The sequence below is a fragment of the Lissotriton vulgaris genome, chromosome 2_2 (assembly GCF_964263255.1).
Source record: "Lissotriton vulgaris chromosome 2_2, aLisVul1.2, whole genome shotgun sequence".
Taxonomy (NCBI): Eukaryota; Metazoa; Chordata; class Amphibia; order Caudata; family Salamandridae; genus Lissotriton; species Lissotriton vulgaris.
In genome coordinates this window covers 131,781,958-131,808,188 of record NC_141688.1, presented here as the reverse complement: position 1 = coordinate 131,808,188, position 26,231 = coordinate 131,781,958, and the positions used below count along the sequence as shown (strand labels likewise).

The following is a 26,231-nucleotide window of genomic DNA, read 5'->3' as shown; positions in this document are numbered from 1 at the left end:
GGGAGCGGTTGATGGTGTGGCAGAGCATGGGTGCAATGGTGTCGGCAGCTCTTTTGAAAATGTGGTGGGGGCAGGGGTCCGTGGGGGCCCCGTAGTGGATTGACTTAATCGTCTTCAGTGGTGAGAGCTGTCCAGTTGTCGATCGCTGGCTTCAGGGTGTCGGGGGTTTTTGGTGGGGGTTCGGTGTGCTGGTTGTCTTCATCGAAGTTGTCGTAGGTGCTCTTGATTTTGTGGTGGAAAAAGGTGCTGAGTTTGTCGCAGATGTCTTATGCGGGAGGGATGTTGGTGGACTCGCTGGTGGGTTGGGCGAACTCCTTGATGATGTTGAAGAGTTCTTTGCTGTTGTGTGCATGAGTGGAGATTCGGTCTTCAATCACGTTTTTCCTCGTTTTTCTGATGAGTTGTTGGTAGGCGTTGGAGGCGGCTCTGAAATTGTTGTGGGCTTCTGTGGATTTTGTGTTCCTCCAGGCCTTTTCGAGGCAGCGGCAAGTGCGTATGGACTCTCGAAGTTCAGTGGTGAACCATCTAACTTTCTTGGCGTGGGTGTTGTTTATCTTGAAGGGGGATATGGTGTTGGCGCTGGCAGAAATCCATCTGTGCAGAGTTCGGGCTGTGGTGTTGGCGTCGTTGTTTTTCGCGATGGTTGGGGTGGAGTTGCTGAGTAATGAGGTTAGCTGGTCATCTGTGATTCTGGTCCAGTTTCTTCTGGAATGAAGACAAAGAGTATTTCAATCCATTATGCTTTCTCTATTTTCAGTGAACTTCAACTTTTTAACAGTTTGGCACATTGAAATATGTTAGGATTACATAGACAGACCTAGAATTGCTTTGGCTAGCAGTTCACAAGTTCGTTCAGTTTAGAGTAATGTGTCTAATTCACCAGAAAGCTTACACACAAGAAACTCCTTACATACAGGAGAAAGTTAACCTTTACTTTCCCAACAGATCTCTACATTCCACCAAAAATTTACAGGAGCGCTGTCTCTTGTGTTATGGGTGGGTTAACAATTGATTAATTTACCTTAATGCAAAGTTGTGATACTTGTATATCATTGATAAAGTGAAGCCTTAAAAACCTTTCAAGTAATTAACTACCGCCTTTCTTTGATCAAACCCGACAATTCTAACACCTTCCAGCGCCAGCACACTATTTGTATCATCGCAGTGCTCTATAAATCCATTAACATCTGATCTAATTTTGATTGACTGATCTATTTAAACTGGATATATTTCAATATGAGGATGACCTTAAACATTTGTCATCTTAGTTTACATTATGCATACAGAAGTAATTTTAACGTGAATTATTTTTAAAAGGGTAAAACATATATATATATATATATATATATATATATATATATATATATATATATATATATATATATATATATATATATATATATATATATATATATATATTTTTTTTTTTTTTTTAAGAAATCGATAATCCAGTTAGGCTAATTTCATTAACACCAGCTTTAATTCATCGTGTAAAAAAAGACCCCAAAATATATCATAAGAAAATGTTTAATTCCATAATTAGCAATCTCTTCATGTAAGAGGAGACTTGTGGCTATAAGAGCAGGGTAAACCTCCAGGGACATTCATATGTAAATGAGACATAATTCTGTCTGCACCCTGTCTCAGCTATAGATCTGTACATTGGTACATTTAGTTGCCTGTAACAAAAATGCATCAGCAGAATGATGCTCATTAAAATCAATAGTAACAGGATATATCTGAAAATTTTCTTATGACGCCTCAGATGTTCTACCATTATTACCTTTAACATGTCTAGTTGCAAAGCCTACATTGAATCTACAAAGTTTCTTGATGGTGAATGACATATGTTTGTCGCCTTACTTCATGTTACTCATTTTGTGAAATTTAAGAGGACAAAAGGCATAGTTGTCACAGATTCCTGCCCTACATGCATTGGTCTGCTATTCTGTCACAATTAGCAAGAAAAGACAAGGATATTACAAGGCAAGAGACTTTAAGAACTGAGACTGGCAAACTTATCAATCCTGGGATTCTGTTTCTTGCTGCGATGCAATATGTAATAAGTACATTAAGTACCTGAGAGGGTAAAAACTGCCTTCAGGTCTGGGTTTTGTCATCTTTTTAGCCAGACTTCCTTCTTACTCATATAAAAGCCCTCAAACCTCGACCCATATCCTTCTCACTTTTCTGTCTACAACTTAAAAGTGGGCCTGGCAAATATCTTAATCTTTCAGACTGCTCGTCTCAACTATATTTTCACCTTCTGAGGCTTCAGCTGAAAGAAATCCAGTCAAGTCACACCTAACATCAGGAGCATTGATGCAGTAATTTTCTGCCTGTACTTACAGAATTAGCCAGTGCGCATAGACTTTAGATGATCTTATCAGCAAGCATAGCCCTCTGCTCCCAACTTTGATTAGTCATCGGTAAATGGATCAAATTACTATTACTCAACCACCCAGTTTAATGTTGTGTGTATCTGTTCAGATACTTACACTGTTTGTGGATCTCCGACCTCAGCTTCCCCATCTTATAAGAAATGCATTTTCTTAATTTCTGCCAAGTACGCCTGCCATGCCAGACAGACCAGATGCAGTGCTAATCTGCAAAATCTTATAGAGACTTCTAGCCGAAGATCAAATACCTAGACTGGATCCGGAAATGTTCGAGCAGTACACCAGCATGCCGGTGGGTAGCACTGTTCACCTCTTTGTTGGCGTTGGCTGCACTGGTAGTAACGTACGCGGTACCAAATAGGCACCACCTCGGCATGCTGATGTTCGTCCTTTCCTTTCCACGCCAGATAGCACTGATCCGTAAAAAAGCTACCCCACATGCAGCGTTATTTTTTGACTGGCTTTTTTCGACTTTGTGGACCACTTTTTTGAGACATTCTTTCACCTGGTGTGACAGGATGTTCCCTAATAAACTGACTGGTTTCAAGCGATGTGGCTTTTGCCGACTGGAGGGATGACACAAAGTTTGCCATTCAGTATGTGCTGGACTTAACCAACTCGCTGGGCAGATCGATTTGCTTGTTGGCAGCCCTTTGGCTCCACGCCTGGCTGAGAACGACTGGTTTTTCAAGGTATGTTCAAGTATCACTTAAAAAGATGTTCCTTGATGGCTCCTGTTCATTGGAGAGAATGAAAACCCAGCGCTAGAGCACTTCAAGTACTAAAGGGCTACAGCCAGGTCCTTGGGTCTGTCTATGGCTTGTCACCCCACTCCACCTTCCGCCTTTTTGGGGCCACAGAAGGGGTTTCCAACCACATCAGTTCCCTCCCAACCACCAAGGCCAGCAAACTTCTGTGCCTTTTCATGGCCGAGGGTGTGGTTAACACAGACCACATGGGAGAGAAAGACAGCGCTCAGGCTAATAGTGGTCGGGCCATTCCACCACTCCCACGGCAGCCACAGCTTCCAAGCCCCTTTAGTTTGCCCTCCTTCCATCACGGAGATGCAGTGGGGGCACAATTCACCATCTCCTGCTCTACTGGAGGTCAATAAAATCAGACCGTTCGGTATTCGGCAACCCCTCCACCAATGCGTTCCACTTGCGAACAGTTGAAGGAAGACCAGCATTCCTTGCTCCACCAGGAAGTGACCGGTCTCTTGGCCCAGGGAGAAATCGAGAAAGTGTCGGCATCAGACATAGGTCGTGTTTGCTATTCCTGCTACTTTCTGGTGCCGAAGAAGAATTGAGGCCTTCCTGCTCTATACTCGGCCTACCTTCTCAATCTCTTCCTCAAACAGGAGAAATTCAAAATTGTCACACTCGCTCAAGTTCTGTCTGGCCACAGATAAGGGAGACAGGATGATGGCGTTGAACTTGCAGGAAGGCTATTTTTAACTCCCCGTCCTGCCCGCCCACAGACATTACCTGCAGTTCACAGTGGGCCAGGAGCACTTTCAATACACTGTACTCCCCTTTGGTGTCCTCCGCACCACTCTGGTATTTACCAAGGTGTTGGTAGCTGTGTAGCACACCTATGGAGCTCTGGGGTTTGAGTCTTTCCCCTATCTCAATGATTGACTGTTGAAGGCAAGTTTGCCCCATGCAGTTGTTTCCTACATTCATACTATGGTAAACGATCAACATGCCAAAATCACACCTGACTCCCTCACAGATGCTCCCATTTGTCGATATTCAGGGTATTATACCGTTGTTTCAGCATCTATCCTGGGTTTCAGTTAGACAGACTCTGAGGCTGTTGGACCTCCTTGCCTCCTGCATCCTGCTAGTGTAGCATGCCTGCTGGCATATGCCGGATCTGCGGTGGGGCTTGAAATTCCAATGGGGGCTGCATCCGAGCAGTCTCTCCGACAGGGTCCAGATCTCAGAGGGACATGCAACAGATTTGCTGTGGTGGCTGACAAGCCCCGATTGGATCAGTGGCAAACCTCTGTCCCCTTTTCCTGCCAGAGCTTTCTGTAGTGACAGATGCGTCACCCCTGGGCTGAGGTGGCCATCAGGGGGAGGTGGAGATCAGAGGACTCTAGTCTCTGGCGGAGTGGTGCTCCGTTTAAACTTGTGCGATTTGCTTTGCATTGAAGGCCTTTCAACCCTCCATCGAGAAAAAGCTACTGCAGGTGTTCACGGAGAATACCACCAACATGTGGTACTGCAGCAAGCGGAGTGGGGTGAGGGCTTGCTCCTTGGTTCAGAAGCTCTGCTTCTCTGGAAATGGTTGGAACACCAGGGCATCTCCCTGGTGGGCCACACCTGGCAGATTCTCTGTCGATGTCTAGCAAATTGTGAATTGCATCTCCATCCAGAGATGGTGCAAGGCCACTTTCAAGAGTGGAGAGAGCCTTGGTTACATTTGTTCACCACCGCTGTGAATGCGTAATTGCAGCAGTTCTGCGCACTGGAGTTTCCAAGATGGCTCTCACTCTGAGGCGCTATATGTCTTGAGTGGAACTCTGGCCGGTCCTGCCCAGAGATCTCAACAAGATAAGGAACAACCGGTTGCTCCAGATTAGACACGGAGACTCTGTTATCCCTAGCTATTGAGCATGAACTTCAGTCATCCAGTCAAGCTGACTCTTCGGGAAGATCTTCTGATGCAGCAATAGGGTCGGAAGGGTCCGGCATCCCAACCTGCACACCCTCCGCCTTTATGCGTGGAGATTGAGCAGTGACAGTTGACCGCCTTTGACCTATCTGCCGAAGTCTGTGATGTTATTCTGGCAGCCAGGCGTCCCTCCACCAAGATGGTATATGCCAGCCACTGGGACAGATTTCTGACATGGTGTGTATCGAGAAACATTGATCGCCTATCTGCTCCCCTTTCTCAGCTCTTAATATATGTTCTTTCTTTGGCCTAGTTTGGCTCTGCTCTGGGCTCAGTTATGGGCTACCTTTCAGCCATTTCTGGATTTTTGTGGTTGCCGGAACGACCTTCATTATTTAGGTCACCTATTGTGTCAGTATTTCTTAAAAGGTTGCAACATGTTCACCCTCAGGCCATTCATTATGCCTCCGTGGGATTTGAACCTGGTCCTTGCATTCCTGATGTACGCATCTTTTGTGCCACTGCACAGCTGCCTTCTTCGGTTATTGACCATCAAGACCATCTTTCTGGTGGCCATTACATCGTCCAGGAGGGTCATTGAGTTGCAGGCACTTTCTGTGCCTCCTCCGTATACTACTTTCTATCATGTCAAATTGGTTCTCCGTACATCTGCCTCCTTTCTTTCAAAGGTAGTCACTCTATCTCACGTAGGCCAGACTATCAGGATGCCTACCTTTTTTGCTTCCATTAGGAATGTAGTGTACCAAAATGAGAGAAAGTCCAGACTATCCTTATTGGCTTACAGGGCTTAAACTAATTATCCTACATACTCACTTTGTGGTACTATGGGCGAGCAGTTTAAGCTTATCAGAGGTTAGTTTTAAGCATTTGTTGAACACAGTCAATAAATGCGACACACACTGAAGAAGAAACTCAAGACCAGTATAGAAATACATTACATATTTTTTATATACATTTGAACACCAGGATTATCAGAATTAGGGAAGTACTTTAGTTATCAATTTTTACAGATTTGAGCCATGAGCCTCGAACTTGGTAATGTTTTCCTATGGGAGAAACATTCACTGTGTACTCACACTTACAGACACTTCTGGACTTGAGGTAAGTAGGGGCTAAGGTCCAAGAAAGCACCAACAGTTCAAGTTTACCTCCCCGGGGTGTCCCGGTGCAGAGGTGCTTTACGCGGTGGTAGCCTCAACCGTTAACCACTAAAGTCAATATGAGAGTACCTGTAAGAAAAAGGCTGCATAAGGAACTGGGTCTGTCTGACAGAACCCAAAGGTGGGGAGGGGGTGTCTCGGCTCTTGAGGGTCTTAGGACTGAGGTTCAGAGCGAGTTGGGCAGAGCAGAGTTGTCTGACGGGTGTGTGGAAAGCGAGGCGATGGTTCAGATATTCTGGTCCTGCGTCGTGAAGAGCCTTGTAGGGATGTGTGAGTAGCTTGAGGGTGATTCTGGGGTTGATAGGGAGCCAGTGGCGATGTTGGAGGTGTTGTGTTATGTGGCTGTGGCGGGGGATATCCAGAACCAGTGTGGCTGCGGATGTCTGGACGATCTGTAGTTTCTTGGCTCTTTCTGAGCGACGCTGGCGAAGAGTGCTTTGCCGTGAAGCTTGACGAAGCTGTCTTGCATCCATGTAGCAACTGCCTTCGTTCCCTTGTGAAAGTTGATTCTGGCAGCTGTGGGTTCTTTGGTAAAGGTGATGATCAGCTGGGTGTCATTGGCGTAGGAGAAGATGTGGAGTCCGTGGCTTCCGACGATGGATGCGAGGGGAGGCATGTACATGTTGAAGAGGCCGGAGCTCAGGGAGGAGCCCTGGTGAACTCCGCAGCTGATCTCTTTAGATTCTGAGAGAAACAGGAGTAGTCAGACTCACTTCTTTTTAAAAAAAAATTTTTATTCATGGTATTTTATACATATACATACAGTGAAACAGGGTTTACTTCGTTTTGGGAAGTCCGCCTGTGAGGATACAAGGTGAGTCGTACATGTTCAGTTTTCTCGGCAGGCCCCCTTTTGTTGATAGTAGGAGTAATGTAGAAGGAGAGAAAGAGAAAAATGTGAATAAGTAAAGAGAGAGGAGAATTATGACTTCGGCCTGGCAACATCCAGGTATCATTGTGGCAGTGGAGTACATTTCTGCTGGCTAGTCTATCATTCAGATTGTTAGTGTCTCAGGGTGGGGCAAATAATAAAAGGCACTTGTCCAACGATTTCCATAGGTCTCTGGGGGTGTTCTTCGAGGGTGAGTATCTTATCGCGAGTGAGTCGGCTCCCCTTAGGTAGGGGACCCAGGTGAGCCATCCTTTATAAGCCACTTTAGAGGTGTCTTTCCAGTTTGAGAGGACTAGCTTGACTGCAGCGGTTAGGATGAGGTCCAGGAGTTCTCCTTCTCCCTCTGTGGGGAGGTCGGTTCGGATGGAGGCTGTGATGATTGAGAGGTACTCCCTTATTATTCTACATTTAAACACCTTGTCTATAAAGTCAAAGACCCTCCCCCCAAGCCCCTTGAGAGCCGGGCACAGGAAGGTCAGGTGTTCCAGGTCACCCTTAGCGGCGTTGCAGTTCCAGCATTTGTGGTTGTCCCTGAGTCCTAGCTTGTGTAGACATTCTGGGCTCCAGAATATTTTGTGTAAGAGCCATAGTTTGGTCTGCATCAAAGCTGGGGTGATCTTGGCTTGTGTGGCTGATGATCATAGAGTGCTCCACTCCCGGTCATTCAGTGGTTGGGTGTATTTGGGTGTTCCAATATTTCTCTGTCTTTTCGTTGATGTTGGATTTTTGCACAGTGAGCGTTTTGTATATGCATGAGACCTGATGGCCTTTCAGGCCATGCTGTTCTCCCTTAACGCTTCTCCCACTGTCTCCTTTTCCGGCCTTCTGATTTACAGGCCTCCGGGCCCAAGGTCCGCCTTTAGCCATGATTTACTGAAGATTCTGGAACCGTTTATCAATAGACCTAACCTGACCATTCTAGGTGACTTTAATTTTCACCTTGAAAATTCTAATTCCAGTGACACCACCTGACTGGTAGATTCCCTGGCTTCTTGTGAGCTTCTGCAACTGGTGGGGAGCCCCACGCACACCGCCGTGCACACACTGGACGGGGTTTTTTACAAACGACCAAAGCCTAAAAACAGGCTTCCCCTTCCCTCTTTCATGGTCAGATCATATGGCCGTCCCGCTTGATCTCACACTGCATCACCTCTCGGCACCCCCCTTTCATAGTACAAAATGTAAGTAGAAAAGGAATTACAAAGGGATTAAAAATGACACTATTGATACTTTTATCTCTAGCCTCAGGCCCTCCTTGTTGAGGGATACCAACTCTGCTGCCATTGCTCTTTCACATACTATTGCAAGTGCAGTGGATACTCTGGCCCCTGCTAAAAAACAATATTCTGCCAGAAAGAGACCCTCAGCTCCCTGGTTTTCCAACACGCTTAGGCTGCTTAGGCAGGGCTGCAGGAAACAGGAGAGACGCTGGCGGTCTCAACTGGATCCGAAGGAGAGGAAAAACACAAAAGTCTCCTTAAGGATTACAAGGCGGCAGTGATTGGGGAAAAGAAGGCCCACCTCGCGAAGTTGACGGCCTCCCTCAATTCCCCTAGGGAGATGTTCAGGATTATAGATTCTCTGGCCACCCTCCAGTTACCAGATCTCATAGTGGGGACCCAGGAACTGTGTGACCAGATCTCCACCTTTTTTCATACTAAGATAGTGGATATCTACACCGCGCTGGAATCGCTGAATCGAGACCTAGAGACCGCGGCTCCCCACGTGACCCCCGCTGCCGAAGGCCAAGCTACGGGTTCCTGTAGTAGCCTCTTTAATTTCCCTCCCCTTACCTCCGAACAGCTTAATGTGCTCCTGGACAAAATAAAATCTGGATCCCTGTCCGCTTAAGATTCTTAAGGAGTGCAGGGAGGTTATCCTGCCCCCATTGCTGGAGGTGATGAACCTAGCTATGTTTGAAGGCATTTTCCCCACTTCCTGGAAAACGGCAGTGGTTAAGCCTCTGCTAAAAAAGGCCACTTTGGATCCTGAGACCCTTAAGAACTTTCGCCCGATATCCCTGCTCCCCGCCCCTGCCAAGATGTTAGAGGCTCACCTTAACTATCATCTGAGTGCCTTCCTGGATAATTCCTGCCTGCTGGACCCCTCTCAGCATGGCTTCCGGAGGGCACATAGTACTGAATCCGCCTTAACTGTGGTCATCCATAACATCCGCGCTAAGGTCGACCAGGGCCAAACTAACATTCTGGTCCTGCTCGACCTGACAGCTGCTTTTGATACCCTGTCCCCCTCCATCTTGGCCAGCCGCCTCAGGGAAATAGGAGTGGGTGGCCCTGCACTGAGTCTCCTGACCTCCTTTCTTAACCAACGTGAACAGAGGGTCAAGCTGGGTGACTTCCTTTCCCCCGTTAAACCTGTACAGTGTGGGGTCCCTCAAGGCTCATCCTTGAGCCCCACACTGTTTAACATCTATGTGGCCCCCCCTGGCCAGGCTAGTAAGATCCTTCGAGTTGGAAGTTCTGTCCTACGCTGATGACACCCAGATTATGGTCTCCCTCTCCCAATCGGTGAGTATCACCGCTCTTAATTTCAGGAACTGTATGGAAGCAGTCTCCTGTTGGATGATCCAGAACTTCCTGAAATTAAATGGTGAGAAAACCGAGATCCTGATTTTTGGGGCCAAACAGGACATCTGGTCAGGTGACTGGTGGCCTCCCTCACTCGGAGCCTGCCCTCAGCCTTCTCAATCAGCCCGCAACCTGGGTGTGCTGCTAGACTCCACGCTTTTGTTCGAAAGTCAAGTTAGAACAGTCTGTACTTGCTGTGGCGCTATCAGAATCTTGAGAAAAATCACTCACTACCTCTCTCCTGAATCAAGGAAGCAGGTTGCGATGGCCCTCATCGCATCAAGGCTGGACTATTGCAATGCACTGTATCTAGGCATAAAACAAAAAGTTGGTCCACCGCCTTCAGATTGTGCAGAACGCTATGGCCAGGTTTGTCACGGACGCCCCTAGACGGGTCTCTGCCACCTTAACCAGGAAAAACCTGCACTGGCTTCCAATGCAGTCCAGGATCAATTTTAAGGTCCTGTGTTTCACCTACAGCGCCCTTCATGGACTTGGTGCTGAAGACATCAGGTCTCTTTTATCCATGCATGCCCCTAGCAGAGCCTTACGCTCCTCTAATAAAAAACTGTTGACCGTCCCCGAGTCGCTAAAGCCGGATGGGGTGGGAGGTCGTTCTCATCCCTTGCTCCAAAATTGTGAAACACGCTTCCCGCGGAGCTAAGAGGGCAAACATCGCTTTCTCTTTTTCGTAAGCAACTAAAAACCTGGCTCTTTGTAGAAGCGTACGTGTAGCTCGGCATTTCTCCACCTTACAAGCAGCTGTATCATCTTTTTTAGCGCCTTGATGCCCTTGGGCTTAGTTGCGCTCGATAAATTCCACTTCATTAGTTCATTCATAGTCTATTTATATTTGCAACATATTGGAGTATTGAAGGCTTCGAGTTAGATATTTTGGATTTTGTCAGGGCTGTTTTGATCCTTAGGAACCTGTATAGGTCTGAGACTTCAAGTTGGAGGGTTGTTTTTAGGTTGGCGAAGGTTAGTGGTGCGGAGTTCGTTTCGAGCTGGTATGGGTGTGAGATGCCCTTCATTATCCAGTTGTCGAAATAGTTTTTTTGCCCTTGTATTTTATATTGTTGTTCGCCCATAGAGATTAGGCCTTAGAGCCCTTAATGCTCACCTCCAACTTTTAGTCTAGCTTCAGCAGTGCTATCTTAGTGTTTTTCATTATTGGATCGCCCGCATGTGGGTGTGCGCTGGCAGTGAGAAGGGCAAGTGGGTTGAGATTTTTTAGTATTACTCTTTCTAAGTGTAGCCAGACTGGTGCGTAATCTATTGTTTGCTCTATCCAGTGCGTGGAGAGGGATACATAAAGATGACAATGGCCCTATACCAGACACCCACGGCATGCATCACAATAAATGGGTCCCTATCAGAACCGCTGTCCCTACAAAAGGGTACCAGACAGGGCTACCCACTGTCGCCCGCCCTCTTCCTCCTAGCTCTAGAGCCCCTAATCCAAGACATTAAAATAAACTAGAGAATAAGGGGGATATGTATCGGCCAGACTACTATAAAGGTATCAGGCTACGCAGACAATATATTAATAATGACAGAACAACCAAGGGCCTCGATAGAAGCCCTCGTGAACACAATCGACGAATACGCCACCCTTTCAGGGTACAAACTTAACAATGATAAGTCAGAATGCAAACCGCTAAACATCCACTGCAATAAAGAGGTGCTGGGCACATCAGGAATCAGGTCGCAGCCGGGCCATGTCAAATACCTGGGCATTTACTTCAGTACGGACCTGTTCTCCACCCTTGGACACAACGAGAAGCTTGTGTTAGACAAGATCAGAAAGCAACTTGAAGCTTGGTCTCCCAAATTAATGTCCTGGTGGGTGCGAATCGAAACAATAAAAATGATGGTTAACTACCTCTCAAGCATTCTCCCAATATTACTATCAGATGATTTCCTTTAAAAACTAGACAAAATGCGCTCCGGATTTCTGTGGCGTGACAAAAAGGCTAGAATTAGCCTGAAAAAACTAAGAAGACCCAAAAACCAGGGGGGGTTGGGTGGAGGGGGGGATCCAGTTCCACTGTCTTGGTGTGGAGTCTCGTGATTAGGGTGCGATGGAAGTCGTTGTCGAAGGCGGCCGAGAGATCCAGTAGCCTGAGGGCTGTGGTTTTGCCCCAGTGGAGGAGAGAGTGGATGTCAGTGGCGGCAAGGAGTGCTGTCTTGGGGCTGTGGTTGCTTCGGAAACTGGATTGGGAGGTGTCCAGGTAGTGGTTCTCTTCGATGAACTCGGAGAGTTGGGCGTTGATGGCCTTCTCAATGACCTTGGTTGGGGAGGGTTTTAAGTTCTTGAGAATCTTTGGTGCTTGCAACTGGCTCCAGTACCTGGGGTATTGGTGATGAGTGACTCCTGGGGGTCCTGGCATCTCCAAACTTGGTAGGGAGATGTATATGACCTCCTGGTCCAACTGAGACATTTTTTGATGGCTAGAGTGATCCTTAAGCTGCCTAAGTATCAGTCTCTTTCTCAGGGACTTTGCAAGCTACACTGGCTGCCTATTCGCAGCAGTGCAAAATTTGAAAGATTGCCCAACACTGGGACGGAATTTCTTAGATCAGCTTTTAAACGTTACATTACCAACAAAGATCTTTGCTCTGCTAATTCTAACATACTAACTGTCACAAAAATCAAAAACGCGCACTGGGGTGGCAGAAGTATCATTTACGGTTCAGCCAAACTATGGAACAGTCTGCTACCTCATATCAGATCCATCCCTTCTCTGCTGGCATTTAGGAAGGAGATCAAAACTTGGCTATTTAACCTCTGAAACTGTTTCTAGCCCGCTCTCTCAGATAGCGCCAAGATATCCTCGGGTATAGACATGCTTTTACATTTTCCCAACATAACATTTGTAGGCTACATTGGGACCACGAAAGGTAAGCCTGTGCAGAAACGAACCATCTGCCAATTGATAGTGCTGTGCATAAAGATGTGCTACGCATTTGCCTAGAAGCAGCCACCTGAGTGCTTACACGCTCATACTGCATCCATTTATTTAGCTTGCGGAGTTCCAGTCCTGGACGTGTGTCAGACTGCAACGTGGGCTCCTTTGCACATGTTTGCTAAGCACTACTGCCTGAACATTCATGCTTGGCAGGAAAGGCATTTTCCCTGTTCGGTCGTACAGGACAGTCTGGTCCAAATCGGGTTCACATTCCTGCCTCTGGGGAGGCAATGCATGGGTATCTATTCTAAGGTAAGGAAACTGCGACCCTCCCATCCTCTACGCTCTGTGACGTGATTAAAGGATGAAAGCTTCCCCTTGAAAAGGACCCCAGAAACTCACACCAGTGGGCAGTTCTAATCATGGCTCCGTGCTCTTGGTGTGGAAAGTTGCAAAAATGAATTGACTTGGTACTCTGAGATGGCACCTAATAATGTACCACGTACATCGCTTTTAGTGCAGATGATGCCAGTGTGGAGCTGATGACACCACCTACCGGCACACAGGGGTACTACTCAAATTTCCAGATCCAGTTTGACGCCTGTTTTTTTTCTAAGGGAATGAACATACGGCTAGATAGAGTCTCTACCAGATAAGGCGTTACTGAAGGTAAGTAACATGTTCAACAGCTGATGCAGTTTTTGAGTGTCTTCTTTTCTCAGATCCTCCCCTGTTATATACTTTTTTTGGCAGCAAATACAGAGGCATTTACCTCCTATGCAACCTACAACAAAATAGGGATCCAGATTTGTGGCTTACCTCAAACATCCCAGGGAAACAATCTGTCACTTGAAAGTTAATCAAATACATTATTACAGACTACTTTAACCGTAACTGTTTAACATAAATGGATCAACTCATTCATGGAAGGTTCTGTATCAGCCCAGTCTAATTTTTCAGACCTCTTCATCTTGCCACAGTAGCATTACTACTTCCCTGCATATACATTAAACTTGCTATTCTGAGACCACTTGCTATATAAGGGCTGACTGCCACCCCTCACTGTACGCTACTTAACTCTTACCTACTTGAGCACTTTTCGAAAGTCATATATAACATATTAGAAGTAGCTCTGTTTTCTTCACTCATTTCTTTTTTGCCCTGTGCTGACAGAAGCCTCTTCTTTCTCAAATGTGTGTTCTAAATACAACCTAAGTACATGCAGCTGAAAATGCCAATCTCCACCTCTCCCACTCTCAGAAGCTTTTCAGTTCTCCCCTTCCTCTGAACTTCTTTGATGTATTTTTACATGGACTCTATTCCATGATACGCCAATGTAGCAAAGTATGATGGTCCCATTGCACCTATACACAGATCAACCTGGCTATACTTACTAATTAACTCCCTCACCTTGCCGCCACCCCCTTGACTTTACTGAGTGAACTTCAGAGCTCACATTTCTTCCTTTCTATTCTATGCAGCTCCCTATCTGTATTACTCCCTTCACCCTTCTGGCACATTCTTAGAATATCCAAACCACGTATGACCAACTGTGCATTCCAATTTCCCTGGAATAGCTTTCTCCAAAAAGTACATAGTCATTGGAAGCACCAAATAATGCTTTCATAAATACCCTACAACAACTGCAGAGATCTCAGTGTTTCTCAAGTATTCTTTTCCTCTGGCTCACAAATACCTAATATCTGTAATTGAGTTGACTTTTGACATTACTCCTACTGTAGCCAATCCTTTACAGTTAGATTCCTTTGTACTTCAGGCTCTATTCCACAGTTGCTTATTTGAGTTGGTTTTGTTACTGGACTCTTCCAGTGGAAAAGCCCTCACCATAAAAATGATATTGTGTAAAAACAAAGCTACAGAAATCTGCCATACCAAAGAGCTAAAACATGAGAAGAAACTCCTTAAAAAACATTTCAATGAATATATAAGAAATAACTTTACAAAAGACCAGTTATAAACTCTAAAGAATTACAGAAAAAGGGATAATACGTAATCCTTTGCTAAATTTCACTATGTTGAATCTTAACCCCTTCCATGCTGCCATCGGCCATTGGCCGACGGCAGCACTACCTCCCCAGTGCTGCCGTCGGCCAATGGCCGATGCGGCCCGCCCGTTTTGCGGAAGTGCCGCACTGCCGCGAAATCGCGGCAGCATTGTAGGCGTTAAATAACCATAGTGACCAGATGTCTTAGACTTCTCTTATCTATCATCTAACACTGCATATAGATCATCTCGCCACTCCCACCATATCAGGGAATAGCATCCACTACTACCTTATTCTTTTTGAAGAAAATCAAATATAAATATGCTGATATTTTCCTACATTACCAACCTTTTGCAACACCCATCTTACTTACCTATCACAGCCACTGAAAGATGACCATCTTATTTTTATCTGCCCCACTGCATGATAAAGACATGACTAACTTACTTTTGCCTCCATCATTGTTTGGAAATTTTATTCGAGCCACATCACTAAAGGGATTTCATTATGCCTCATCGGTTTTTGAATCCCATAGCAAATTATTACCACTGTAGAGCAGTGATATTTGCCCACAAATACTGGTACTTATAATAAAAACTCACCTTTTAACTCCATACCCTCTCTAAGCCTACCCCAAAGGAGGTAGGTATGAGTTATAGACTTACACCAGGACTTCCTACAGACAGAATTGTAAAAGGGATATTCCTATGGAATTTAGAGTTATCACTAAGGTTCTTGGTCAAAGTATTGACTGAAACCAGTGTGGTGCCATAGCGCATGTCCAAAACAGGAACAGCCTAAACTGGAACCATAGTTGGTGCTTTTGGTCTAAATGAGTGACCTACGAGGCCTTGAGAAGAATCCTTTTTGGCTGGACCAGATTTTCTTCTGGACTGCCACTGCCTTCACACAGTTGAAGCGAATAAACTGCTGTTCAGTGTAGTGCTCTATACGTCCTATCAATCTAGAATCTAAGAACAAGGCATAGTTTCAACCAGTGCATCACATCCTCCTTCATGGATGCTTATGTGGAAGTGAAGAGCAAGTGAAGTGTAATCGACTGCTCCACAGCAGCCAGTCTAGACCTCAATCTCTAATGCCAGGCCCACATCACAGCCCACCTAAGGGATTTCCAGTGGCTCCCGATGCACAAGTGTGCACACTTGTAAATCCTCACCCACACATACAAAAGAACTACACAACACAGTTCCTGCCTATTTGAACAGTAACATACAATACCACCACCACCACCTTTCCTGGCACCTTCGCTTTGCCAGACTTGCACTAGCAAACCCCCTACGCATACAAAAAGCAGATCAGGAGGTTGTGCCTTCTCATACATTGCTTCTAAAGCCTGGAACAGCCTCCCACTACTAATCAGAGCTTCCTCCTCCCTTCCTGAATTCTGAGGCCAGCCTCACATGCCACTATCTCCCCATCACTGTAAATAGGGCTAATAACCCAACCAGGAGAGCCCCTCTGTTAGTCCTCGTGATTAAAATGGTTGTTCTTGATGTCTTGGCCTAAATGTGGGAGCCCCATCCCTCTACATATATCTAAACGCACAGTATTGGGATCCAACCCGTATCTTCCCCCTTGCTGATAGACCTACAAAGTGCAAGTGCAAAATGATTCAACTAGACTCTAAACAATTAATCCCGCCTTTGTAAACAATGACTCTATGCAAAAATACCAACATGCTAGTTTCAATACGTCCATTTAGCATTGGCCCACCATGATGAAAATACAAGGGATACTGTACAAAGTAGGACTATAATCTGTTTGTACTAGGGCAGATATGTCACTTTGGGTGTTCTTTACCGAATAGGCCCTAAAACATAAAAACCATTCAGTTCAGATGACTCTCATGGGTTTCCTGGCTTATTCCGATGTTCTGTCTTCTATTCCGCTTATCGCAGCTAAGACTGTTCTGACTTCATCAAGGCGAATTACATCAGGCTCTGCGTTGTTCAGCTCCCTTCATTTTGCTCGCATGTGTTTTCCAAATTTGACCAACTCCATGGGCACTGTACAGGTCTCGAGCAATGAGATTGCCTCTGTGCATGTCCTGACCCCATACCTTAGGACCATTGGTTTTAACAGCTCCCAACGGTTTTGGAGCAGGGCGGAGCAGCAACATATAATATGTACCAAGGACTCAACTCTTTAATTGCACAGCCTGCATTTAACAATCTTCATTAAAGATTTCCATCCTGAATTTAAGTCCTTGATAGGAAGAAACACCATCCGGGCCCACTAAATATCTTTCAGACATTTCTTTCTCAAGGCATTGTTCAAGTGATGTAATTAGGCCCGACAGCCCTCCTAAGTCCTTATATTAGGGCAAGTCTTCATCTCTTGATAGATGAAAGATTTGTTAATTTAGCGCATTATTTATTGCTGCATAGTTTACTTCCTCCAGTGACCAATTTGCTATAGCCAATTTCAGTTTCGCATGGCATCTAGAAAGTTCTTTTGCTAGTGTTGTGTTGTCTCCATCTTCTCTGGAAATGCTTGCTGAGCGTACCCTGCCACCACTAGCAATTTGGATTTTATGACTTTCCTTATTTGTGTTGTGGTTGGGCTATATAATTTGCCCTGTAAGTGGCTCATCGAATAGATGGTTGCTACTGTTTTCGCCTTCATCTTGGTCTGGTGCCCAGTTACCTTCCATGTCACTTAACAATGCCCCTAAGTAGTTATATGATCTTACTGTGGCTATGCTCCAGCTACCTAACCTCCACCTGAGAAGAGCTTTTCTTGCATGATGGCTGAAGACCACCACTTTAGATTAACTGGTGTTCGCTACTAGCTCATTCGCATAATTGTAGGTATTCAGTGCTCTTTGAAGGCCGACTCTGGTATGATCAAAGACCCTATGAGACCAGTCCATTTTCTGGGAGCTTTGGACTTCTTCCTCCCATCTCTGACCTCACTCCTCAATATCTTTTTCTCCTCGGCCGCTGTACCCATCTGCTGGAATCAGGCCTGGGTCACTCCCATTATAAAGAAACCCACCCTAGACCCCACTAAACCGGAGAACTACAGGCCCGTATCACTGCTCCCATGGGTGTCCAAACTAGCAGAGGCTCACGCGAACAACGTACTAAATGACCATATGGCGGAAAATAACATCCTGGACCCCTCTCAACACGGGTTCAGGCCAGGCCATAGTACGGAGTCCGCTCTCCTTGCTACCACTGAACACCTGCGGAAAATCATGGACACCGGTCAGAGTGCTGCGCTGATACTGCTCGATCTCAGCGCGGCCTTTGATACGGTCTCCCATGACATCCTTTTAAGACGCCTGGAAAGCATTGGGATCCAGGACCTGGCACTAGAATGGTTCCGATCGTTCCTCACGAGTAGGTCCTTCCGGGTGTCAGCTCCCCCATTTATCTCCCAACCACAAGTGATAGGTCAAGGAGTCCCACAGGGCTCTGCCCTCAGTCCATCCCTTTTTAATTTATACATGCAGCCTCTTGCGGAAGTAGCCAAAAAGTGGGGTCTCACACTGGTGTCGTACGCCGACGACACACAGTTGGTAATCACCCTCAACGAGGCGCCCTCCCCCGATGCCACTAGATTTAGGGATGGATTGGCCGACGTCGCCAACTGGATGACTGCAAACCGCCTTCAACTTAATGCAGGAAAAACCGAAGTGCTGCTCCTGGGCAAGAACTCCAACAGCTGGAGTGATCTCTGGTGGCCCCCCTCATTGGGCCCAGCCCCCCCCCCCAAAACTCTGGCAAAAAACCTAGGAGTATGGTTGGGCTCAGCTCTAAACTTCTAGACCCACACCAAAAAAGTAGCCGCGACTTGTATTGGGCTGCTAAGAAGCATCAATCCCATTCTAGGCTTCTTCGACCCTAAAACGCGGCAACTTATCGTCCAATCGACCATCCTTGCCCGGTTGGACTACGCAAGTGTCCTATTACTAGGCGCGAATAAGGCTGAAACCAAGAGATTTCAATGAATACAGAACTCTGCGGCCAGGGCAATAGTAGGCCTTCCTAGAAGGTGCTCCGCGAGAGCCACCATTTACAGACTTCACTGGCTGCCCGTGGAAGCCCGCATCCAATTCAAAGCCCTCACCATTGCCTTTAAAATTCTGAAAACTGAGGGCCCCGAGCTCCTACGCCCGCTACTAACACCCTACATTCCCCAACGCAACCTACGTTCTATGGGGCAACACCTAGTCTTGGTTCCCCACACGAAGTTCTGCCGCATCGGAGGACGTTCATTCAGTCTGCTGGGAGCAAAGCTATGGAACTCCCTTCCCCTCCACATCCGTTGCCTTGATAACCTGTCCGCTTTTCGTAAAGCTATTAAAACTCACCTCTTCCCCCCCTGTAGGCACCCTTCTCCCCCTCTCTCAGTTGGTTATGATATGGTTCTTAGCACCGGGACGCCCCGTCGCTGGGGCAGCTGTCGCGCTCAACAAATACATAACATAACATAACATCAACAGATCGTCCGCTCACTGCAGGACATGCAACCAATGGGGCTAATTTTTGGAGTGAACAAGGTTGCTCCTTGTAGGGCCTCAAATATACCATCAAAGAGTATTTTTTTTTTTTTATCTAGCTACTTGTCAAAACGTTTTGACTGAAAGAAATAAACTCCACCATCTGCTTCAAGGCCCTATATAAAAACCATTGCATTTGTATAAACCTGTTTTGTATTTCTTTTTGATCCTAGTGGCTTCCCCATTTAACCATCTCCTGCCATGTTAAAAAAAAAAACACTACGATTCCTCACCATATGCATCCTTTTTAAATAAAGCAATAAAACAATGCTCATAATTTTGTCTTTTGTTTCCTTATCTAATTTGCAGCAGTACACCTCCTGCAATTCAGACAATTTCAAATTTCTCTATGTGCTATTTTATTTAGTTTTGTTTTTCTTTACTGCAGTAATTAAACCCATGTTAACATTGTGTGGCATGTGTTAATGAGGTAAATGACAAAGTATCCAGTCGAAGGAAAATATCGGATTCATGACTAAAGTTCAGGCATTTTTAAACATTGGAAGCCAAAATGTTTGTCTGTTATAGAGTATTGTAATGTTTAGAGCTCCTTTGAAGACAGTGGAATGACTCGGGGCTAATAATGGGTGTTATAGGCATTCTGCTCTAACGTTTCATTGTTTGCCTTTGTGTTCCGTCCTTTTTTTAATTTAGAGAATTCTGCCTTCAGAAGATGGACTGTTCAAATCGCCCTTGAGCCATTTTGTCTCAGGCTATACTATAGCCTTATAGCCCGCCGTAGAGGGCTATACCGGCTATTAAAGGCCGTCTCCAGCGTTGAAGGCCCCGAGCCGAAGGCGAGGGCCTTTAACAAGGGAGAGGGACTTTAATAGCGGTATAGCCCATCTACGAAGGGCAATAAGGCTATTAGAACATTCTGTCACTAGAGGGCAGAATGTTCTAACAAAAAAAACAAAGCCTTTTGGGAGCGTGAGGGGATTGGAATCCCCTCAGGTTCCCTGAAGCCTTTGTTCACAGCCAGAGCTGTGAACAAAGAAACATTGGAATGTTGGAGCTCCAGACTTATACCAGCCATTATAAGCCCAGAGCACTCCATTGTTTTCAATGGAGCTCCCAACATTCCAATGTTCTAATAGTTGTTAAAGGCCCTCTCCCTCATTACAGGCCGTTGTATGTGGCAAGGGCCTATAACACACATTCAGGACCCTTGGCAGCAGGCTATAATGAGTACATGTCACTGAAATAACATGTACTTTTTACAACACATTCGTACTAAAATTAAGCATTTGTATTTTGCTTCAAACATTTTCAAAACTGATTTGAAGGTTGTTTAGTAATGTTCACATGCACAGACTACTCATGAGACCTTTCCTGAATGCACCCAAAGAAAGTAACTTGTTAGATCTGCTGAGCTCTCTGTATTACCACTTTTCAGGTACTTCTGTGCAGTATTGAACTTCGCTTGATGCTGTAATCTCTAGGGTCATGTTTCCTAGTTATAAATGAGAGTCTGAATTAAGAGTGATTAGTGCTTAGCGAGCTGTGTTCGTGACTCATGTATTGCTCTTTTGAAGCTGCCTCCAAGTACCAAGTCCTTCCAAGAGGCCCAGAGCGAGCTGAACCAGGCGGCAGAAGATCTGAACCAGTCTGCGGGAGAAGTGGTGCATGCTTCCCGGGGTCAGAGCGGGGAGCTTGCTGCAGCCTCAGGGAAGTTCAGTGAAGATTTCGACGAGTTTCTGGATGCTGGTGTAGAAATGGCTGGGCAAGCTCAGGTGAGATTCCGATATCCTTTAACAGAGGGCAGGTTTGTTAGTATATTGTAGACTACTATTACTAAGTCATTAATAGGATTTTTTTAAAAACCTTTACACTTTGGTACCGGTGTGACTTATTACATTGAAGAAGGAAAAACCTTGATGTGTAACCTACCTTGCATTCTGGAAAGCCCTAGAGTTTGTCCAGGTCACTGTAGATGCCAGCCAAGCCATGTTTGACTTCTAACCTGATTCCACCATGCTGACAGGCAATTCTGGTTTCTTTAATAACTGATCCTTGTTGTGACTTAATCGTGACCTAAGAAGCGAACAGTCCATCCTACCACAAAACAGCACTGCTCTACCATTCTCAGACATTGAAAGATGCTTGTAATTGCCCCTCGTCCAGGTCTAAACTTTAGCTGCAGCCTGCCAAGCAGGGCTGCTCCAGAAATAGTCTTGAGGCTCATGACACTGCATGTCTCTAATGTGGGTCGAGAAGGACAATAGACTAGGCAAAGACTTAAAAGCATTACATTTAGAAGATGCAGATTAAAATATTTTTTTGGCAAGTAATAACAGAGAAGCAGTGTGTAACAAAGTATTCATTTATCTCTGGCAAGGTCTTTTTTGATGCCATAAATAGTGCAGATTTAAACAGGCCTTTGTAGTTAGTCTAAGGGGCCCAGCAATACATACTTGTTTAGTGAAGTCTCAAAAGAATTAGTGACAACTTAACTCTTTGCTGGTAGAGAGCCCTAAATCCTCATAAAGCCTGAACACGTTCACAGAGGAAGCCTGGGCCACTGTGACGTGTAGTCTGTCATTGTCCGGTGGTACACATTCTCAGAATACCCAGTCTCGGAGTTTATTTTTTAACTATAAAAATACAGTGATTCCCATTGGTGTGCAGTCTTATATGCCCTTGTGAAATAATTATACTTTTAATCTGCTGAGTGATGATTAAAGCTGTATGCATATTTTTAGTCTGTGACAATTAGGCCTGAGCTCTAAGAACTGGATGTGCAACAAAATGGCCACCTTCCTCTGTGCCATTTCAAACATTAATCAATCGGAGTCTTATTGCGCAGAAATGTAATTCCTGCTCTTAATCATACGAGATCCAACATTTACTTCACAAATCTCTAAAGTTTTAGATGTTCCTACCCACACTATGTGGCCCTTGTTCAGCAAATTGGCCCCTGAGGCCCTGATTCACAAATATAAACTTAAACTGTTGTGTACGTTTATGTTTGTTTGCTATTCACAAAGGTATTTTACTAGTTGTATCATGACGACTGCAGAGTCTCCATAGATCTAAAGTTAGGACAGTCCTATCCTTATATTCGGAGACTCTAGTCGTGAAGATACTCCTAGTAAAATACCTTTATGAATAGCAAACACTCGTAAACGTACACAATAGTGTAAGTTAACCTTTGTGAATCAGCCCCTATGTTTCTCTTAAAGGGACAACTTCCTTTTTGCAAAATCTCTAGACCTTAATGTGACTCATGTTCAAAGCATTGCCTCACATCCTTGTCTAAGTTCCATCCTTAAGAGGTGAGCTCTTCTTTCATTGGTGCCAGCTTGTGGTTAAAACAACATCACAATGCACACGTTTGTCTTCCACCTGCCCAGTGTTCTGCTGATAGGCTTGCACCTTGTGTATGATCTAATTAGATTCTCTGAAAAGAAATGGCTCCTACTTTCTCTACTCATATCAGAAGGGTGACATGCTTTCATTCGGTTCTCCAGGAGGTTTTTAATTCTTATCTAAACCTGTGATATGCAAATAGATTGGAATTCAAGATGCACAAGTTCAAACAGTGGTCTGCCTAGTTAAATGATGTGTTATATAGTGCGAATTACAAATTTACAGTAAGCTTCCGATTACCATTTTAACGTCTGGTGCCATTAGCACCTGTTTTGATTGAGCAGAGGTTGTGTGCTTCCTCAAAAAAAGCTTGCCCAAGTTTCAGGGACACACACATTGTAATGCTGTAAAAGTGTCTTACACAACTAGAAAATAACGGTCTTAAATCAGGTAGCAGCACAGATGGGTGGAGGGCAGTCATTAACTTACATGGAGTTTTAGGTCTGGCTGTACAGTGCAGCTTTATCTGACCTTTTTGCCTACACCAATATTCTTCTACAGTTCTTTCCTTCCACACAAATACATATCCATTCCCATGCTATCTACTTGTAATGCTTCACATTAGCATAGAACATTTCTTTAAAGCCAGACCTATTGGCAGTTCCAATGCTTGTTTATATGTAAGCCTTGATTACCTACAGCCAGAGAGGAAGGTGCTATTTTGTCCCTCTTTATAAAATTCGACTATCCTCGGTATGGAATTTATTGCATGCAATAAACTACCCAATTCCAAGCAATTGAAGAACAACATGCACGTTTTGGTTCTTACTATATCAAAATCTGCATGTTACTATACATACTGTACTCTTCTCCTGTTAAATTCCAGCATGTTTGACCTACCAAATTTCAACAAAGAGTGCAATAAACTTGAAATTTCTACCATGCACATACGGGTGTGTGGAGGGGTCAAAGAAGTTCCAGCTCACTCATAATCTTGGCCTTAAAAGCTTTTTTCTGCTGGTGAGGTTCCATTTTCAGATTTCTATGAGGAAATGATGCTGATTCTACAAAACATAGACTGATTGTTTGCATTAGTTAGAAATTGTGCTAACCCAGTATAGCTCCCACAATAAGGTATTGTTAAGTACTAACCTTGCCTCATTTCATTATAGTGCGGTTGCAGAAACACATTTATACATTGTTCTGGTAACTTGATTTGTTTCCAAAGCTTCATCTTGTTTTCATAAATGCCTGGTAACCTCTGCCTCGTGGTATAAATTGTGTTTGCAAGCACTATCATTGAATCAATAATTAATGTGGAGAATGTCTTTTGCTCAGTTTTTAATAGGGAACAAGTTGACATTTTCAGGAATACATTATACACAACACTGTAACCGAATTCCTTAATTTCGAAGCACTGTCCTTTAATGCCTTGAATAATGTGCCCTGTGTTACTGGGATCCCTCATAATATTTCACTGTGCTTCTCTGCCTCACACTTTGGGCCAGCGTGAACCTTTTCTTCTGGTGTGTGCCAGGCATCGGGACGTACAACATTACAATCAAGGCCTTGTTCCATAGAGGCACATTATCTTCCCTCTGCTCAGCGTGTATTTGTTCAAAGCAATCGCCTTTTACGTGGTTCCCAGTGATACAATTGCCCAGTTTATCTTTCAGTGCCAGGGGAGAATCAAGTGATCTGGAGGTCCATGTGCATCCTCAGTGTTGCTTTCTAAAGTCCTCTTCCTGTTCTCCCTTAGACTAAAGAGGACCAGATCCAGGTCATTGGGAACCTGAAGACCATATCGATGGCATCCAGTAAGCTGCTGCTAGCTGCAAAATCGCTGTCGGTGGATTCCGGGGCTCCAAATGCAAAGAACCTCTTGGCAGCAGCTGCAAGGTAAGGGTGTAATATTAAAGACCTGTTGTTTACAACCTGCACACCTCATGCATCAACAGCTGTAGACTGAGACATTCCTACTTATAATTAGTACAACTCATGTGCATCAAAAGAAGCAGGATTAGGCCTGCTCCTCGGGAGCAGCTCACTCGTTGCACATGAAAAGCTGCACTGTAAAGCCAGCCTGCTCAAAACCAACTCACGACATGTGCATGAAATTTTTTCTCTGTAAGACTATGCTGTTCACAACCAGATCACACCATGTGCCTATCAAACTTCACTGTAATGCCAGGCCGCTCCCACCCATTGCTTGCCATGGACATGGAAACTGGGCAGTAAGGCTTTGATACTCACAATCATCTCACCCGATGTATGTGTTTGTGGACTCTAAATATATTGTGATTTAATGAAGTGAATCTTCAAACATTTCCTAAATTGAAAGACCAATTAGGCAGCTTCGAATCATTACTGCGTTGCCTAAAATAGAGAAACTGGATATGTGTTTTTTTGTGTGCTGAAGGGGGAGAGGGCGGAGTCATGTAAAATTGTTAATTTCAATGGATATGTTAAACATTAAGATTAATCGTTGGCTTTTAGTCATAGTGCTAAGGGCAGTCTTGCAGGATGGTTTGAGCATGTAAGGATATAGTTTGCACCTATCATTTCACATGTGGGACTTTTATTTTGTATAGTTATATATCGCTAACTTGACATGGAGGTATTGGTGCGCTTTACATAGATGCGAATGTGATATTTGCACAAGTTACATACTTGTAGATGCAAACACATAGTTAATGGGTGGATAAAAAACAACAATGTACAGTTGACCAGTGAATAGATTATATCTAAAACTTTTGAAATGTTGCTGTAACGAGGGATAAACACAGATACACTCTACAAAAAGAGTAGAGGGGGATAGGGAATTGTGCATACGGTAGATGGATTAAATTCAGGTCCTGCAGGCCAGACCAATTAGGGTAACACCTGGAGTCAGTCCCTTTAACTGTGCCGGAACAAAGGCAGACCCAGTCGAGTCCTGTGGAAAACCCTAAAACGGGCTGGGATCGCGGCACTACAGCACCATCGGCCGGCCTCGCTCTCCGAGCTGAAGCTAGCTGGCCGCAGGGAGGTCCAGCAGATGTGGCAACATCGCCACCTCGTACCCACCATCTTCACTGACATGATGCAGACAATGTAGACAAGTAGTGAAGCGATGGGGGAGCATGAGTAGGCCTCTGCATTCCTTCGCGAGGCACAGACGAGGCCGCAGGCAACGTTGCAATGGACAAAGACAGACTGCATGCAGTGCACCTGCTGAAGACCTCCACCATCAGGATGGAGGACTACATCCGTGGCCGACAGTCACATGGACCTCCACAATTCACTGGAGAAGTGGAGACCCCGCAGACCCCAACCACTCACCAGGGAAGGAAGCATGGACCACAAAAGGGGTTAAGAGAGCTGCAGACCGGAACCCAGGGCTCTTCCCCGTCCCGGCCAGGGAAAACATCTCTGGCACCAAGGCTCCTGCCTCAAAGGTAATCCTAGTTTCACTTTTTGGTTTTACCAGTGAGAAGCAGGATGCAGAGTAACAGTGGCGGTGTCCAGAAGGTAGGTGATGGCAGTGGATTAACACCGGAAAGTTGATTCTGAGCATGTCTCCTCTCAGCTGCTTTTAGCAGCTCACCAGTTCAATCGGCCATCTAACTAGGTTTCCGCCGGCTGTAGTTTTTCTTGTTACTGTGGTAGGCTTCATCTCTTTTGGCGATCACATAGGAAAAGCCCTGGAGGATTGCGGGATTGTAGCCTTCAAATCCCAGGGGTGGTGGTAGTTCGGCAGGAGAGGGGGGGGGGGAGGGCTGGGGGGGCTTTTCTGCGGGATTTTCACCATAAGG

The 26,231-nt window shown here is 45.2% G+C and overlaps 1 protein-coding gene across 4 annotated transcripts in view; it reads left to right on the top strand.

Annotated features, from left to right (window-relative positions):
- TLN2 (talin 2) overlaps positions 1 to 26,231 on the top strand; it is a 598,939-nt gene that overhangs the window by 279,688 nt on the left and 293,020 nt on the right. For all 4 annotated transcript variants that reach the window (XM_086959469.1, XM_086959467.1, XM_086959468.1 and 1 more), the window contains exons 28-29: positions 20,664 to 20,861; positions 24,197 to 24,336. In XM_086959469.1, the coding sequence (XP_086815595.1) occupies positions 20,664 to 20,861; positions 24,197 to 24,336 (338 nt within the window). The remainder of the gene's footprint in view (positions 1 to 20,663; positions 20,862 to 24,196; positions 24,337 to 26,231) is intronic.